This window comes from Musa acuminata, chromosome BXJ2-2 (genome assembly GCF_036884655.1).
Source record: "Musa acuminata AAA Group cultivar baxijiao chromosome BXJ2-2, Cavendish_Baxijiao_AAA, whole genome shotgun sequence".
Lineage (NCBI taxonomy): Eukaryota > Viridiplantae > Streptophyta > Magnoliopsida > Zingiberales > Musaceae > Musa > Musa acuminata.
The window spans coordinates 25,959,973-25,978,619 of record NC_088339.1 but is presented as its reverse complement, the minus strand read 5'-3'; the positions used below and the strand labels follow the sequence as shown (position 1 = coordinate 25,978,619).

Genomic DNA, 18,647 nt, shown 5'->3' with positions numbered 1-18,647 from the left:
GAATTGCTTTCTCTCGCCTCATCAGAATTCGATGAGCAACTTCCTCGATGACTCTGTCGTGCAGGAAAACAGAGCCGCAGCTGAAAAGGCATCCCTTCCCTTCCATAGAAGAAAGAGAATATTGCCATAGATTTGTCTCTCTCTTTTTTTCCTTTTTCATATCAATTTTTGGACATGAGTGCCTTTTCTTCGAGTAGAAAAAATTGTTTTGACATGATCATAGGAAAGAAAAAAGCAAAGTATTGCACCCAAAAACGATCAAGAAATATTATATATTCTCTTAGAAAAGATCAGCAGCAAAGCTAACTAGTCAAGTAAAAATAAATTAGATATTACTTGCATTAACAAAAGTTTAATTATCTATATGTTGTGAGAAAAAAATTATAAATCAAAAAATTATTAACTCATTGAGAAGGGATCATTTGATCTCAAAAAATACTTTTGAATATAAGAGAGATCTGATGTTTAAACTTATTGATTAGAACCAAATCATTTTTTTTGTATGCGCACAGTCCAATAAAAATCACATTTGAAAGGTTTTCTCATCGACTTTTACCTTTGTAAGTAGGAATGCATACTTCTCGTGTGGTTTCTGTTAGTACTATAAATATTCCGGCGGATCACCACAAACCGACCCATTCTCTTCTCCCCAAAGAAATGATTTTAATTTAGTCACTATTTATTAGTGTTTTTTTCTTCTTCTTTGTTCGCCCGCATTTGCGCCTCGTCAATTCAATCGATCCAATGGCGGGCCACGGCGCGCTCCGCCGGCCGCCGGCGGCGTCCTCCGCCCCGCACCAGGGCTTCATCTCGCGAGCCCTCCTCCTCCTCACGGTGCTCCCCTTGGCGCTCGCCTCCTTCGCGTTCGTCCTCCAGTGGCGCGGCGGCGTCGACGATCTGACCTCGCGGTGGCCCGCCGCCGACGCCCAGATGTTCCCTGTGATGGACAGCAACAACGACAGCCACCTTGGCTCGTCCGCCTCGGATTGCGCGGACATCCTCGGCCGGAGCTCGTCGCCGTCTTTCCCTTACTACCGCGGTTGGAATTTTAATTTGGGCAAGGATCTGAAGCCGAAGGTGAGATCTCTAGCGCTTCTGAATGGTTTTGGGATCATGTTTGACTTGGGGAGATGGATTTGGTGTGTGTGTGGATAGATTCACGAATCGTCCTCCTGTTTTGCCTTCAAAACTCCGAGGGAAAGGATCTCCGTCAAATGATTACTTGTTCATATTTCGGTTAATCTTGTTAATTTGTTTATCCGCGTTCTGTTGCATTTGCTGCCAAATCGTTGACTATAGACCGGAAGGATTTTACTGTGCTGGAGTCAAGCTGTTTGTGCCTCTAATTGTGGGAATCTGTATATGATTCACAGATATGTATAACAACAAGCACTTCTGCCGGTTTAGAGCAGATCATACCCTGGTTGTTTTATCACAAGGTCCTCGGTGTATCACAGTTTTTCCTGTTTGTTGAAGGAAAGGCTGCAAAACCTCATCTTTCTGCTGTCCTTGAAGCCATACCCGTAAGTTAATCTCTCTTTCTAGTTACTGATATTATAGGAAGATTCTCATGAATCCCAAGGGCCTCCTCTACTTTTAATTTATTCAAGATGCTGTGAATCTCGGTGTTGAGTTTTCGAATTGACAGGGGGTAAAACTGATGTACAGAACTAGAGAACTCGAGGAAAAACAGGCAAAGAGGTTGGTTTTATTACCCCTTCTTTGGCTCTTTATTCTCAGAAAGGTATCAAACAATTGCAAGAACTTATTATAGCATGGAGAAAAAGTAAGAGGAAATTATAATTTTGTGTTAAGCATTTGAGGCATTTTTGTCTAATATCCAGTACCACAATCCACTGAAATCAGTTTCTGCTCAATTGATAACTATCAAGCATCTAGTTAGAGTTTATTCGTCTAGAAGCCTGAGTTTAATGCCTCACCAAAATGCCTTGATATTGGCTATTGTTGTATAGGTTTTTACCAGTATGGTTGTGCTATTTAAAGAGCATAATAAACAACTATTATATTTTTTTTTTTATGAAAACTTGCCAGTATATAAGATTTTTTGCTTTCTTTTCTTAATCACTATTTTGCTCATATTCAAATGAGATTTACTGTCTTTTTATGGCGTAAATGACAAATTATCTTTACGAGCATAAAATGTTATGTAGAGACTTGATGTTTGAACTTAGTAAAATCTCAAAGGAAAGCTTAGCGATATTCAATTAAAAAAGTTTTACCTTACAGCAATAGTCATTTGTTGTTCCGAGTCACTTGACCATAAAATTTACCCTAAGAATTTTTCCTCTATGGATTGGAGATTTTTACTTTCTGGTGACCTTTTCTTTTCTACCTGGAGATATTTTCTCATTTTGTTCTTTGTCATCAGTCATCACTAATAATTTCATCCTCTAAAGTCAAAACTGTTGGTTGTAAAGCATCTACCATGTGTAAAAGTTCATAGCAGCATGAATTATTTTTCAAGCTTTAGAAACTTGTGAAAATATTTGTTGCACATTGTTTTGCATTGAGTTTTAAAACAATGGCTAAGTTTCATTTTTCATCTATTCTGCAGTCGTATCTGGAATGAGACTTGGTTGGCAGCCTTCTTCTACAAGCCTTGTAATTACGAACTCTTTGTCAAGCAATCACTTAATATGGAGATGGCGATAGTGATGGCACAAGTATGTTCGATTCTGTTGTTATTTTGATGTTAAACATGTTTGCTGTGGAAGGCAGTAACCCGGTTGACATTTTTTTGCTTGCATTTGTTTTAACTTTAAATTTTGAACAGATTAAGTTGATTTTTATTATAGGCTTGCTACAGAACTTATAAACTTTAAGAATAATTAACTCTTGTCTCCTCCAGTAGTTAACATTCTTTTCTTCTGTGTAAAGAATGCTGGCATGGACTGGATCATACATCTCGATACTGATGAGTTACTGCATCCAGCTGGTGCCCAAGAATACTCTTTAACTAGTTTGCTTTCTGATGTTCCTGCCAACGTGGACATGGTTGTCTTTCCAAATTATGTAAGTGGATAGCTATTTCATAATAAATGATGGTGATCTATTGTATGTCTGATAATGTCTGTTCCAGGAAAGTACCATTGAGCGGGATGACATCAAAGATCCTTTCAGTGAGGTAAATGGTGCTTCCTTCTTCCTTCATATCTAATATATTTATCATGATGTTACTCTTTAGTTGTAGCCATGTAAACATTTTGTGGCCATTACTCCTAAAGAGAAATGAACTGATATGATCTTATTTAAAATCCTTCCCCAATTTTATATACCAGGCCCCTATGGCTCATCCCCAGGGTAACCCCTTTTTTCACTTCACTTCTTACATCGTGTCTTTACCCTTTCTTTGCCCAATACAATTTATCTGGCGCTTTGTATTTGGGTTCTACATCAGATTTTCATCTAAACCTTTCTCGATACAATAGCATTATGCTGCAAATAATGCAATTATTTCACAAATTTATCTTAGAAAGGTGCATGAATGCTCATTTTGTATAACCCTTGCCAATGAAACTTAAAAACTATCAGGCATGTTGCCATCTCATTCCGTGTTCTATTTTTCTGCGTAGGTGTCTATGTTCAAGAAGAATTATGATCATCTACCAAAAGAAACATATTTTGGTTTGTATAAAGAGGCATCACACGGTAACCCAAATTACTTTCTTACTTATGGAAATGGAAAATCAGCTGCACGGATTCAGAATCATCTTCGCCCTAATGGTGCACATAGATGGCATAACTACATGAAGGCCCCACAGTAAGATGCTTGCTTCAATATATTTTCAGTCCGTTCTGACCTTTTCAAACTACGAAGTTTGGTTCACACAGTGATGCTCAACTTGAGCCAAACCCTGCTGGCCTTGCAGTGACAAGAATCACGTTTTTATTTGAGGATTTAATCTCTTGGGCAATTTAAGCAGTATCCCTTTTAAAACAACCCCTTTTTTATAGTGAGATCAAGTTTGAAGATGCTGCCGTCCTGCATTACACATATACAAAGTTCTCAGATTTGACATCTCGGCGTGACCGGTGTGGCTGCAAACCAACAAAGGAGGATGTCAAGAGATGCTTCATGTTGGATTTTGACAGAGCTGTGAGTGTTTTACCTGTACAGCTTACTTTACCATTACATCACAGTCTTCTCAAAGGTAGCCTTGACCATTGCCACTCTACTTCCATTTACATATTGGTAACTTTCAATTATGGCTTGAGTTTATTTTAATTTATCTTTTGATTGTTCTGCCCATAAGTCATATATTACCTACATAAGTTAGAAATGTATTCTAATTGTATGAATTGTGTGGTTCTTCCTGTCCCTAGCTCAGTGTAAGCATAATTGCTCTCAGACCATGCATGTCAGTATTTCATGCTTGTATGCAGCACTAGTAATGGCATGAGTGTAAGTAGAAACAATCACTAAATATATCACACAGAAGTGTATTTGATCTTTATGTGCTGTAAAATGACTCTACCTTTGGCAGTAGATATTACTTATTTGCTAGCAAGTATTGATTTTATCTGCAAATAAATTGGTATGGAAAAGGTCTATGAAAACTACTTTGGAGGTGAAATGTAGCATCTTCACCCTCGGTCCATTACATATGTAAACAAGGTCATTTTTGTTATTTGTTTATATGTTGCTATACTTTTGTATGGCTAAATGGCAAATTCCATATTCTCATGGCAGGCTTTTATCATTGCATCAACTGCAACTGAAGAAGAAATGTTGCGCTGGTAATTTTCTGAACTTCTTTAGGTTCAGTTTGTTTGAAAAAAGATCTTTGGAGACAAACATTTTCCTGGGGATTGCTAAATTCTTGGTATTACTTATAATAGAGCATAAGTTGTCGAACTATTTTGCATCCTGTGACAACTTTGCACCTATCTCATGGGAAGATACTTCAAACATAATATTTTTTCCTACCTGAAATGCATCTTTCTGGTGGAATGATAATGTTTGCACCTAAGCTAACAAGAATTCATGTTTTGCTTACCCTTTTTATGGAGCTAACAGAAACTATTCAATCACCTTATTTGTTTGGACAATATGCATTTAGCTATTTACATATACCTGACTTGAGTACAATCTAGAAACTGACCAATCGTTAGAGTTAATGCCATAATATAGTCTGAATCTTCCCATTTTACTTGCAAAAATAATCAATTTCTGAGTTGGGAAGCAAGCTCAGAGGGCTGAAAGTTTGTCTATGGAGGACTATGGGGAATGATCCTTTAGATCAGAGATTGGTTTGTCTTCACCAAGAAGCATGATGGGTTTGGTCACTCACTACTTAGGGCAGTAGATCTGTTTTAAATGTTTATTCTTTTCCAGAGATATGTATCCTTACTCATGGTATGAACCTATGATGATTGCTAGTATGTGCTTATATTCCCATCCTGTGACTAATGTACTTCACTACTTGAGAATCTTAGATCTACTCGACAAGACAAGTTCACTAGTTCTTATTTTATTGATCTGAAATGTAGTCGGTTTTAATGATGTAAATTTACATGGTTGGTAATTGACTGGCAGAACTAAGCTATCTTTAAGATTTTGAGCACGAGTTCCATTGCCACCAGTTTGATTGGGAACATGGTGACCATGGTGGCAGCAAGGGTTGATATGCAGGGAAGCATATCTCATCATCTGTTTGGGATCGGAACTTCTTATCATGATTTTACTTGTTGATACATATGCTCTTGTGAGGCCTCAGTGGATTTCATGTTCCGTGCTAGTAACCTAATGGTGCATTGTATGTTAGCTGGTGCCACTGACATGAGAAATTTGTGAGTTGACAACGTATGCATGTGACTTGAGTTCAGATTGCCATGGCATTAATAATAGCAAATATTTGAATTAAGAATATTGTTATCATCATACATGAATGACTTCCTTGTGATTACACCATACAAGCACACACCAATAGTCTTAACTGCATACAGCAGCAAGTGGCTGGGCATTAAAGAGAAAATCTTGTTTGCATTTGTCCTCTCTCTGCACACAGCAGTATCACTCATAGGACTAGAGTTTGATCAGGTTGATTCAAGGTTGTTGAATTATTAAGTCAGAGAACCTTCTTCAATTTGTTTGCCTCCAAGTTCCTGGAGGTACAGGTATCGCGAAGTATTATTTGGATGATTGTGGTTAGTTTCTTAAGGGTTTTACCATAATTCTTGGTGTGCTACTTTATAAACTATTTGCTAGTAATATGTTTTCTCTTTTACTTTTGTGTGCCAAGTCCAGAATAACATCTAGCTGCCTGTGATTTATTAGCTGGAAACATCTTTTTGTTTATTTAAGTGTTCAAGATTTTCATTTCCTACAGGTACAAGGAACATGTTGTGTGGAGTGATAAACAGGTAACTCTTATGCTTCTCAGGAAGGGCATCTTGACACGCATATATGCTCCAATGGTACTTTGACTTTTTTTTCTGTGTCCTTTATGGTGCTTATAATGCATCTGAGTATTGTTTCCTGCTTAATGATAGTTTGTTTTGCAAATCTGCAGGCTATTGTCCAAAGTCTGAGGGAATCTGGTGTTTTTAGCTCTGCCATTGCATCTGCTCAAGCATCATCCAAACAGAAATCTACTTCACCCATCGAGAATCTTCAAAATAGATCTTCGGTGATTCTAGATCCAATTGACAGTATATCTAAGAGAGGAAGGATAGGAGGCAACAAGATTAAAGCTCAAGCAACTGCACGGAAGATCATGGAGATTGTTGGTGGTGTTGAGAGTGCGATGCCACCAATGTCTCCGCCAGGCTTGGATGATTTCAGCATGGAAATGTGAAAAGCCTCCAGTATTCGTTGTTGTTCCTAGTTCACATGATTCTTTAGACAAGTTGATTGCAGCCAAGAAATTGGAAGGGAGACAGAGAGGGTGGTTTTGATGCCATGATTCTTCAACCCATTTGTTGCGGAACCAGGTGCCAACTTCAAGCTTTTTGCCCCAACTTAAAATAGTTCTTCTGTTGACAGTTCTGGAAGGTGGATAGATGTAGGATTGAGCATTCCTTATTAAGTTCATAGTTAGATTTACCAAATGGATTCCTTGTTGGAATTCCATTCTGTTGAGTTATTACTTGTATAGAAAATATGGGTACTCTTGTTCGACATTTTTACCTAATACAATTTACAGCAGAAGTCATGATCTCTGCTTCACCTTGCATCTTGTTTCCATAAAATTTGTGTGGCTTGTTCTTTTGTTTTTTGCAGTTAAAAGGTGTTTTCGGATTGCTCGGATAAAGAATTTGTGATCTTGTGCCAGGAAGATTAATGATCTTAGAAATGCTACGACTGTTGGGCTTTGACTTTGGATGGATGCATATATAATTAATGTGGTTGTTTTCGGGTGATTAATCCATTACTGTCAACGGATCCTTTTACTTTGAGGGCTTTTGCTTTTAGATTTACTCGAGCAAGCTCTTATCGCATTAGTTATCTATCTTTGAAGCCAAGACCGGGTCTGGATCCGGTCTCTGGTAACTTAAACCGGATTTGGACCCGGTAACTTATAGCGGTGATCCGCAAAGAAGCAAGCAAGCGGCGGATAACCCTTCGCTTCCCTTGTCTGGGGTCGACCTCACATCCAGCCATGGCGCTCAGGGTCGCCGCTCCCATCCCCCTCTTCTCCCCCAACCTCACCCCCTCACGCCGCCCGGCGTCCTCCACCGAGCTCCGCTTCTCCCGGTGGAACAACGCCAACGCGGAGCCCTTCCTCCGCCGTCGCCGCGAGCAGAAGGAGATCGAGGACGACATCCGCCGCCACCGTCGCCACCAGTCCGCCCTCAGGATCGCCGAGGATGCGGACGCCGAGGAAAATCGTGCCGCCATCGAATCCCCTCCTCCCTCCGCAGATTTCAGGTCTCGCGGCACCCCTTCCGCCCCTTCGCGGCCCTCCATCCCTGGCAAAGCCTCCAAGTACTCCAAGCCCCCGCTCGACCATAAGGCCCCTCCCTCCCCTTCCCATCCCGCTTTCCGCCGTGTCGGGAGGGCGAGAATCCCTCCGAAGCCGGATGAGGAGTCGGGGATCTCCGTGGGGGAGAATGGGATTGCATATCGGATCAAAGGTGCGCCCTTTGAGTTTCAGTATAGTTATACTGAAACTCCAAAGGTCAAACCTTTGGCCCTTCGGGAGTCGCCGTTCTTGCCGTTCGGGCCGACCACCATGCCTAGGCCGTGGACTGGGCGGGCTCCACTCCCACCGAGCAAGAAGAAGCTGCCAGAGTTCGACTCTTTCCAGCTTCCGCCCCCGGGAAAGAAGGGGGTGAAGTCGATACAGGCGCCTGGACCTTTCTTGGCCGGTTCTGAGCCGAAGTACCATGCTGCGTCAAGGGAAGAGATACTGGGAGAACCGCTGACGACGGGGGAGATCAAGGTGCTTATCAAGGGGTGTCTGAGGACTAAAAGACAACTAAATATGGGTACGTTTCAAGGATTCTTTCTTTCTTATAATCATAATCTTGGATGAAAAAGATCCAATAACAAGGTCTAGACAACATGGAGAACAAATTTGAAGAATGGGAAGTCTTTTGTACAAAACTTTTGACATTCAATTTTTGGCTTCATAGTGTGGAGTAATTGTAATGGATTTTGTAACAGCATTGCCATGTCAAGATACTTTTCTACTATTTTTAGGTACCACATGATTCATTGATAATGGAAGAAATATTTGATGACATATGTCAAATAATCACATATATGAGCTCTTGCAGTCACAAGTATTAGATTTTTTTGGTTCATATAAATAACTATGATTTTTAGTTTCTTGAAAAGGAAGTGTAAGGAGGTGAAAATTCAAACTACCTGCATGTTTGCATATGATTTGTCATACCCTACTCATTCTGTCCTCGTGCACGTTGGTAATTGTTTAATTTGAGTTCTCAAACTTGTCTTCTTTTTCTGCTTAATGGATGATTTGAATTCTTCTTTTGGTTACAGAATCATGAACTATTAGGAAGGAAAGAAGAAAAGTCTTCATTAGAATCAAGTTGCTGTTGATAGTGGACTACTGGTAATAACTTTTGTAAATAGATTCTGACATGGCATAAGTGAAAAGGACTACAAGTAATCATAATGTTTGGATAATATTTAGACTCTATCATAGTTTGTTCACTTTGTTGATCGTTAAAATCTCAGCTACCACTTAAAGACACAGGTAGGATATGTTCTATACTGATAAATTTCACCTTTTTGGCTTAACTATAACTCAGTCACTGAAACTTTAAACCTGATAGTAAGTTCTTGATTATGGGAGAATTCAGAAGGAAATGCTATTTCATTATAAATATTGCATCTTTGGTTTTCTTTTGAAGACTAGTGATTGAAACAAAATACAACTCAAAAATTTCTTTAACAGAATAAACTATGTGAAATCTGGTGCTGGTCTTTTATTTTCTTGATGGAATAAACTTTGAGGAACTTGTTGTTGCTCTTAATCAAAGGTGTACGCTGGTATAGTTTTTGGTGCTATAGTCTTGTTTCAATGATATATCCTGGCTAGTAAATTATTCAGAAACGTCATATTTTCTCATCAAATCTCAAACTGTGGTAACTTCTCAAGGTTAATACAATTTCTTGTACCAATAGCACCAGCTTTGTGAAATATAATGTTAATTATTTGCAGGTAGAGATGGTTTGACACATAACATGTTGGAAAATATCCATGCTCACTGGAAAAGGAGGAGGGTGTGCAAGATAAAATGTAAAGGAGTTTGCACAGTTGATATGGATAATGTTCGTCAGCAATTGGAGGTCTGCACTTAAAATATAATTCATTATGTCATCCTTTAACTTCCTTTTTTAGCATATTATGTTTTGATTTTGCATTTCAGTGATCTCTGGTATATTGAAGATTGATGCTAGGATAGGGCTGATGCTGACTGACAATGGCATGAACTTGAAATATAGATAACAAGCATTGTGATCTGCCTGCTCTTGCTAGCACTGACTGATATCACATGCATACTGGAATCCTGCATTTCAATAGTCTATGATGAAGTTTTTTGGCATCTGTTGTTTGTCTCTTTCATTGGAATTACTTTTCTTGTTTTTTTTCTGTACATGCTTGAAAATAAAAGCATCTGTCTGGAGGTCATTATAAATATGGGATGCAGTTAGATCATTTTAGATTCAACGTCATGATTGTATATTGCAAGGTTCATCGTATTGCGCCATACTACTCAGTACAGATAGTACATACCGGTCCGACAGGGGACTGGTATAGGTGGTACATATCAGTTTGTTTGTATGCCTCACTGTATCATGTGTTGGTATATCAATACAATTCTATATGTACCGTATCGATGGCCAGTTAGTACACCGATATAGATTGGTAAGGCAAACCATGATATTTTGCTTAATATTTTAAAATATATTCAATTTTTGGAAGTTGAGATTGTTCTTGTTGGTATTTGTCTTTCAGAAGAATGTTTTTCAAAATTAGACAAAACGTACAGCATGGAATTAAAAAATTCTAAGTAGAAAGTTCCAATATGATGAAAAAGAATAGTATCATTGGGATTTCTTTCAAGTTCCTTTATGTAGCCAATTGAAAAAGGACATCCTGAAAAAACATCGAAACATGCACTCCATATTTTTAACAGCATGTGCCATAACTGGCAAACTTAAGGCTAATATCTGGTTTTGTTGAAAAATGTGTTTTTTTTGGTATGGTATTGAAACTATAAGTGGCACAATCCAAATCAAGCTGAGTATACAGTAATATCTGAGATGTATAGAATTGTCTCACTGTTTAACTGCACTTAATTATTCTGCCAACTTTTGAATAATACATTGAATCAACTCTCTTAGCATGTCACTGCCACAGGTTTAGTTTGTAATTAAATCTAACAGGCTGCAATTTTCTTGTCCTGATTAATTTCCTATATTTTTTTTAAAATTGGTTGTTAACTTGTAGGAGAAAACTGGAGGGAAGATTATATACAGTAAAGGGGGAGTTATCTATCTGTTTCGAGGTCGAAATTACAATTATAGGACTCGTCCCAGATATCCTCTTATGCTTTGGAAACCTATCACACCTGTATATCCACGATTGGTGCAACGTGTACCAGATGGTTTAACTTTGGAAGAAGCAACAGAAATGCGTAAGAATGGGCGCCAGCTGCCTCCTATATGTAAACTCGGTAATATTTTTTTCTTTTTATTTTTTACTTTCTGCTATTGTCTAGACATCCATCTCTGGTTGCTATGAACTAGTTATTTTTTTGTTGATTATTCTGTTTCAAGGTTTGTGCCTAAGATGATACCTTTAGTTTTAAATTAATTTGAAGGTCTTGATCGACATAGTTTAGTATTATCCTGAGATCGATTTGCTATAGCCATGGCTCAGTGGAGAGGAGCTAATTGTGCTTCCATCCTGAAACAGGAAAAAATGGTGTGTATTGTAAGCTGGTTAAGCAAGTCCGAGAAGCCTTTGAAGCATGTGAGCTTGTCCGTATTAATTGTAAGGATATGAACCCACATGATTGCAGGAAAATTGGTGCCAAACTTCGGGTTGGTTGATTTTACCAGCTTTTATATCTTTCCTCATTCATCTGTTGGTAAGACCTTTCAATCTTTTGACTTGATTTTATAGGATCTTGTCCCATGTGTTCTGCTTTCTTTTGAATATGAGCATATACTTATGTGGAGAGGGAAAAATTGGAAATCAACTCTTCTGCCACAAGAAGACAATAGCAATGAAGCTGCAGAACACATCACCACTGACCCAACAGCTGCTCCTTCCAGGTCATCAAACAATACATTATCGACTGATCAGGACATAATGGACCAAGTGGTTGGAACAAGTCCCAACAAGGAACCCGGCATCAGTCTGTCTACCAAGGATGCGGCTTTCGATGAACATCCAAGAGAGGTAGAAACTGAGTGTATGTCCAAATCCGAAGAGATTGACCAATTATCCAGAGAAACTGCTAACCGCCCAAACGATGTTGTCCACCAGACCTCTAATTCTTCAACGGTAATTGACCAGGATGCTTCAATTGCAATTTGCCATGACATCTCTTCTTCAGGAGCTGAATATAGCTCGAAGGAGTTGTTTCAGGATGAAAGTAAGCATTTATCTTATCTAGGAGAAAAAGCTGAACACAGTGCAGTTCATGTGGGTCCAACCAGGCATGATGACATGGACAGATGTACTAGACTTGATAATGCTTCTGGAGAGAGTGTTGGGTTGGAAATGGAAGAAAGCGATTGTTTACCTAGTGGGTCATGTTTGGAGGGAGTAATGCTTCTTCTGAGGCAGGCAGTTGACAGTGGCACTGCAGTAATCTTGGATGATTCATGTTTGGATGCCAATATTGTCTATGAAAGGTCAGTGGCTCTTGCCAAGACAGCTCCACCTGGGCCGATCTTTCAGCACAGAATTAAGAAAGTTTCTGTACAAACTACTGAACAAGAAAATAGTGACAAAAGTGAGGAACAAGATATAGAGGTTGAAGTCGTCTCTGATTCTAATACAAGAATTAGTGGTAAGAAGAACTTCCGAAGTCGGAGGAGGGACAATCTTCAAGACATCCTTCCTGATGTGGTTCCACATGGGAGCTTGGGAGTAGATGAGCTGGCAAAGCTTCTAGCTTAACTATGTGGTGTGGAGTTGAAGTATTTCCATTGTTCTGTTTAGTCACTAAATTGAAGTACAGGCAACAAACTTCCAGTGATTCAACAAAACAATGCATGAGAAAACTCATCTTCTGATGCATAATGCAAATGATTCGGATACCGGCCATATTCTGTTTTTAGAAGAGTTAAAAGTTGCTCAATAGAGCAAACATGAATGTATAGCAGAAACATGGCAATGAAATAAACATATTGCCATTTGGCTATTGCTGCTTGTGTGTATAGTCTGATCCCACCTGCAACAAATGAAAGACGATGTATGTAGTGAACTTTGAATGTTGTTGGCCTTTATTTTATCTACCAAGGTTAACCGTTGATAGAAACTCATTGTACTATTTAGAGTATAATATTCATGCATTAAAAGAAATTTCTTTCTCCCTTCATGTTTTCCCTCTCTCAAGGAATCTTTTAGGTACACCATCTTTCTTTAATCTCAGTGAAGGAGAAGCAGGAAGGAGTAGGATTAGCATGATCAGTTTCACTGTGTGATCTACAGCCACTCATGCAATCACATGCTATGGTGAAATGCAACAAAATTATATTTATATATATATATATATATATATATATATATATATATATATATAATGTTTTAGGAATAAAATTTTCAAAAAATAATTCCGTACAAAGAATAAAAAATAGATGAATTTTCTTATCCGCAGTTTTAATGAAATAGTGATGTGGGCCCAATTTTATTTTTGGTGCCATCTTTGGGCATCGAGTCTTTCCATATCCACCGTTGAACTCTTTCGGATCTTTGCTTTAAGAGTCGCGCGGGGACCTCAGCCAAGATCAAGGGTTCAAGATGAGCCAAAGAAGACGATCGGGGTCGTTCGACCGATTGTCGAAGGAGGTGGGTGGTGGTGGTGGTGGGAGGGGCGGAAAAAGATGGCCGGGGACGTGGAGAAGATGATCGCCGTAGGGATCGTGTGGGGTGCTACCAACGCCGTCATGCGCCGCGGGGCTCTCGTCTGGGACCGGAAGCTCCAGCTTCGATCGCGCACGCCGGGCCACCGCCCCCGCGGCCGCCTCCTCGGCCACGTCCTCAGGTGGATCGACCTCCTCCTGACGTGGCAGTACTCCGTCCCTTTCCTGATCAACCTGTCCGCCTCCGCCGCTTTCTTCCACATGCTGGGCGGCGCCCCCATCTCCGTCGCCGTGCCGGTGACCAACGCCACCACGTTCGCCGCCACAGCCGTCGCGGCGATGATCCTCGGCGAGGAGATGCGCGTTGGTCTCACCGTCTTCGGTACGGCTCTGATCGTCTTGGGTGTTTGGATTTGCATTAGATCTGGAGATTGATGGATTAATCTGCTTGAATCGTTTCTTAATTTTCTCGTCGAGAATTGGTTTCTTGGTATGGTAGGGTTCACTTTCTTGATTCTGTTGCTTTTGTTTTCCAATGAATCACATTACATCTTATCACCGGATTACGTTTCTTGTCTGCTAATGGCGAACAAAATGCAGTTCTTGTTGCCATAAGATGCATAAATGCTTACATTTAGGCCTTCTCCAATTATCTTTGTTCTCTCAAATTAGGGATCCTGCAGAGGTTATACCTTCAAATAGCTGCTTTAGTACATGGATTCTTGAATTGGGGTTCCCAATTAGCTGTCTGAGACATGGGGGTTTGTGTTCCTCCAACTTAGAAATTCAACAATAAGGGTCTTGAAAATTTGAAATAATTTCTTGTGTGATAATGTTTAATATCCCGATCTCTATATTTATATTTAATATAACATTATTATGATTTCTTTACTTATGAAAGTGAAGCATTTAACCTTGTCTCTCCTCGTATCATCGATTCTACTGACGAAAGATATTACACGTGCTATCACATGCGAAAAATGATACCAAAATCATAGCTTTGTCCTTCCCTTCAACTTTGCTATCCTCCTGGATGACTTATGGAGAGGAGAAAGCTACGACTAAATCTTGAAAGCTTATTCATCAGAACGAGCTTATTGAGGGTGGTCGTCATATTGCCGATGTTGCTCGGAAGGCAATCATGGATCTTGTTGTTGGCAATGATAATGACGAAGGCTTTGGAGTTGTCGAAGTTGTCAGGCATCAAAGAGTTGAAATGATTGTCATTCAAGAATATGACATCAAGCTCCTTATCAAAGAGCACCAATAGTAGCACTCCCTCAAAATCATTGAACCGAAGGTCAAGGTACTTAAGCAACGACGAGGGAAGAGCAATGTCTAGGAATGGGTCAACGAAGCGAATGTTGCTAGCATTGAGCTCATGGAGGAGTTTAAGACGGAGATATTTTGGGAGATGATGCCGTAGAAATGATTGGAGTTGATGTGAAGGAGGGTGGCATCGATTAAGAGGCTGAGTTCTGTAGGGAGGTACTCGACGATATTGGCATCGTTAAGGTCGACACTGATGATGATGTTGACCAAAGAGTCGTCAGGCATCACGATGCAAAAGATGCCCTGATAGTCACACACTCAGGGTCGACCCAGTTGCCGGTGAAGTTGTGGGGGTCAAAGTGCGTGGCTTTCTTCCATGCCTTTAGAGTGACGTAAGTGCAATGGAGGTGAAGTTGTGGGGGTCAAAGTGCATGACTTTCTTCCATGCCTTTAGAGTGAAGTAAGTGCAATGGAGGTGGGGATTGGAAATACGACACTAATCTCGACATCGAACTCGAAATCGTTGGGGAGGTCTCTCTTCTTCGAGAGGGCTAGGAGCTTACGGTGCACGATGGAGGCAACCTCAATGTTGGAGAGGATCGAGAAAAAGCACGAGAGGGAAGAGAAGCAGGATAGCAAAGCTTTAAAAAAGGGGTAAATTATCTTTTTATCCTTTTTTTAGCATCATTTTCTGCACTTGTGAGGTATCTTTCGTTAGTAAAATTGACGACACGAGGATAAATGAGATTAATTATTTTATTTTTATAAATATAAGAATCGAGATGCTAAATATAGCTAATTATATGGGATAGTATATAATTATCCCTATCCATAAGAGATGCATAAAATTCCATCGACCAAATACAAAAAAAAAATAAAAGATGGATTTGTGGAAATTTCATTAAACCTTTCGCTTGCGCTTCTTGGATTATGTGCTTGTGAACCTACAACCAGAGGACTCAATTAAGTATTCTTTCAAGATCTAGTTTTCTCTCTCCCACTCACGTAATAATTTATGGTCTCTTCATTTGTGTTTTCAGCATAAGCATAATCTATACAAGTTAGTGGTTGGTTGTCCCTTTGTTCCCAAATGGTAAACAGAACTTAGTGAGGAATCACTGCCCTTCTGAAAGATTCCTGACATGACCTTGCTCAATGCCCCTCCTTTTGTCTTGTTGATCTTTAATTTTTATGCTATTCCTCATATTCTGAACTGCACATGGAACAAGTAAACCTCAGCAATCAAATCTAATAATTTATGGAAGTTTTGCAGGTCATTCACAAACACAAATTTGATCCCCAAGACAGAGTGGTAAACATAGCAAAAGTGTGGGAGCTCTCCCTTTGAAACATGAGGTCCACTAAAACCATTGATGTTGGAACTTTGAGCTTTCACCAGATACAGAAGGTCCAGGGAAAGAACAATCCCAAGAACTCAAGTGAAGTTTCACCCCACAATCTCATGGACACCAAAGCTTTCATTTCCTTTGAGGAAATTAAAGACCATCTTGTAGCCATTTGGTCTGCTGTAGGTTAAACCTCTACTGGTTCCGGCTCTTGGACTTCTCCATCACCCTTGGTGCTGCAACAAGGTTACCCAGTATCATCAAGCACAACAAGATTTGTGACCTAATCTTCTTAGGACTATAGCTTCCATCATATGTTTGGAATAATAAGGGTCAATTAGGGAGAGATTCTGTGTTCTATTTAAGTTCATTTCTCTTGTAAGTATTATCCTGAGAAGATAGATAGATAGATAGCCATTCTTACCCATCCCAATTGCGTCTGAACCTCTCATGATCCTCAATCTCCTACAAGAATCAGTAAACATGCTGCCATGACAAACACATACCATCAGTAGTCAGATTAGAATGCAGGATCAGATGCATGTAATATGTCGATATGAAGAATGAATGCTCCTACTGCCGAGAGAGGCATCGAACATTTATTTCGCTTACTTCCAGGGAACATCACCAACAAGCATCCAGTCACCATCCTTGTCCTCGTAGGTAAGAACATACTCAGACCCTCGAAGAAGGTCCATCGCTCCACCACCCTCAGTCTTCGTCTCCTCTCTGCCACCCATCCCATGAGTACCACCACACTGACCTGAATCGAAAACCACAGATGAAGTGAAACCTCCCCTTGCATCAGATATCCGAATGCCATTAATTCCAGTGCTTCGACAACATCAATTTGATGGTGGGATCGAGCAACTAAAAAAGATGGCAGTGCTCACTCACCGAGGGTAAAGCAAGTAAACATCTTCCCGAGTGCCAGTGAGAGATCCGCGTAGGTGGAGTACGTCTTGAGGTCGACCTTTCTGAGATAGGGAGCTCCATCCATGCTGACCTTGATGTAGAGGCACTCCCCTCCTTGGCTCCCTTTGGTCTCCTCCTCTTTGTTCCTCCATGGGTTTGAGGCCATTGTATTCCTTCTGTAGCTCCGGATAGGTGGCCACCCAATGACTTGTGCCCTACCACACAACCATTTTGATTGATTCATCACGTCGATCCGCCAAACGGACGACCGCAACGAGAAACAGACTTACTTCGCCGCCCAAGGTGCCGCCGCCTTTGCCTCTCCATCGCCATCCTCCTCCTTTCCACCGCTGTTCTCCCTTCTCTCCGAGAAGGAAGCCTCGCCTCCCTCGGGTGTCACCTCGGATCCATCCACCCCGGGGAGCTCCGCCCCGTCCATGGCGTCCGAGAACGCCCTCTTCGTGCCGGAGACGAAGCCCTTGGGGAGCCTCAGCTTCAGGCCGCCGTCGACCCCGCATCTTACATCGACCCTCTCGGGGGACTCCGACCCCGGTAGCCCCAGCCGGAGCTCGGTGTCCTTCAGGTTGAGCTCCCCGGCGGAGGAGAGCCCGTCGGAGAGGCGTATGTAGTCCTGCTCCGATGGCGGCGGTGTCATCGGACTTCCAGATTTAGGATTGATTCGTGGAGAGAAATGGAAGAAGAAACAGCTATCCGGAGACAACCAAGTATTGGTGTGGTTAAATAGTAGAACGTTGGAGATAATAGGCTTCAACCACCTGCCGACAGGGATTCTCGAGTACCCGACAAGAATTCAGACAACTCCCTTGGAATATATTTTTTCCCGTCTCTTATCGAATCTCTCAGGATCTTTGATAGATGCGCTGTTTATCCGCACAATATTGTGTCTGGGTATGTAAAGTTAGGAACGCCAATGGCATTCTATAATCTTGCAGAACAGAATCTTAAATTAATACAAAAACTATAAAGAAGAGAAAAAATAAACCTTCCTTCAACTCACCAGGAAAATTTTCTGAAATCCAGGAAAAAAAAAAGTAGGGGGAACCAATGGCTGTTAGTGTCTGTAGTGTTGTTGACTCTAACGAGACTCCAAAGCAGGGACCTCTGGTGCCGACGGCTCTTGCTCCACCAGTGAGACATCACATCACAGCTGGAAGACAAACCTCTCCTCTTGGCTTCCATGCTGTCGCCGGACGAAGACCGTCTCAGTTGGGTGGCCAGTGCTGACACTCGGATCGAGCTATGCCTTGTTGGCCACAATGATGACAAGTACCAAACGACAAGATGGTGCAAATGGACCAGTGCGACTCCAACACCACCGCCACCGTCGCACGCCTGCATCATCCGCATCGTCGTGTTTCGGAAGCCTCCACAGTCGCTCGCCGCCTCGGCCTCCCGCTCGCACCCGCTTCGAGGGCCGCGTAACGACGCTGGGCGAGTCGGTGGTACGCAGGGGAAGAGAGAGGAGGAATCACGATCCGACAGAGACACCGATCCGTGCACATCACCCGAGTTGACCGCTTGCCATCGACCGCATTTTGACTCTTCCGGATGATTTTTCC

The 18,647-nt window shown here is 41.0% G+C and overlaps 4 protein-coding genes across 7 annotated transcripts; 3 read left to right on the top strand and 1 right to left on the bottom strand.

The window, feature by feature from the left end:
* The first annotated feature begins 628 nt into the window (after positions 1–628).
* On the top strand, positions 629–7,194 carry LOC135605614 (glycosyltransferase-like At2g41451). 2 transcript variants are annotated; one of them, XM_065095912.1, is made up of 11 exons: positions 629–1,077; positions 1,374–1,523; positions 1,649–1,701; positions 2,576–2,684; positions 2,899–3,033; positions 3,101–3,145; positions 3,594–3,781; positions 3,976–4,117; positions 4,712–4,758; positions 6,351–6,384; positions 6,534–7,194. In XM_065095912.1, exons 1-11 carry the CDS (start codon positions 745–747, stop codon positions 6,816–6,818), a joined length of 1,521 nt encoding a protein of 506 aa, XP_064951984.1. In that variant the 5' UTR covers positions 629–744; the 3' UTR covers positions 6,819–7,194. The 2 variants fall into 2 exon arrangements, with proteins under 2 accessions (XP_064951984.1, XP_064951983.1); XM_065095911.1 differs by having other exon boundaries at positions 630–1,077; positions 6,351–6,438.
* Positions 7,195–7,489: 295 nt separating this feature from the next.
* Positions 7,490–13,054, top strand: LOC135605613 (CRS2-associated factor 1, chloroplastic-like). Its single transcript, XM_065095910.1, has 5 exons — positions 7,490–8,451; positions 9,654–9,781; positions 10,947–11,172; positions 11,415–11,542; positions 11,625–13,054. The coding sequence occupies exons 1-5, from the start codon at positions 7,623–7,625 to the stop codon at positions 12,627–12,629; spliced, it is 2,316 nt and encodes a 771-aa protein (XP_064951982.1). The 5' UTR covers positions 7,490–7,622; the 3' UTR covers positions 12,630–13,054.
* Positions 13,055–13,483: 429 nt separating this feature from the next.
* Positions 13,484–16,750, top strand: LOC135605612 (uncharacterized). 3 transcript variants are annotated; one of them, XM_065095907.1, is made up of 2 exons: positions 13,484–13,916; positions 16,072–16,750. In XM_065095907.1, the coding sequence occupies exons 1-2, from the start codon at positions 13,556–13,558 to the stop codon at positions 16,152–16,154; spliced, it is 444 nt and encodes a 147-aa protein (XP_064951979.1). In that variant the 5' UTR covers positions 13,484–13,555; the 3' UTR covers positions 16,155–16,750. The 3 variants fall into 3 exon arrangements, with proteins under 3 accessions (XP_064951979.1, XP_064951980.1, XP_064951981.1); XM_065095909.1 differs by having other exon boundaries at positions 13,486–13,916; positions 16,080–16,750; XM_065095908.1 differs by lacking the exon at positions 16,072–16,750 and having other exon boundaries at positions 13,485–14,100.
* LOC103975962 (auxin-responsive protein IAA17) lies at positions 16,042–17,959 on the bottom strand. The gene is made up of 5 exons (XM_009391114.3): positions 17,358–17,959; positions 17,050–17,282; positions 16,765–16,915; positions 16,577–16,638; positions 16,042–16,388 (listed from the first exon to the last, which is right to left on the bottom strand). The coding sequence occupies exons 1-5, from the start codon at positions 17,720–17,722 to the stop codon at positions 16,348–16,350; spliced, it is 852 nt and encodes a 283-aa protein (XP_009389389.2). The 5' UTR covers positions 17,723–17,959; the 3' UTR covers positions 16,042–16,347.
* Between the last annotated feature and the right edge of the window lie 688 nt (positions 17,960–18,647).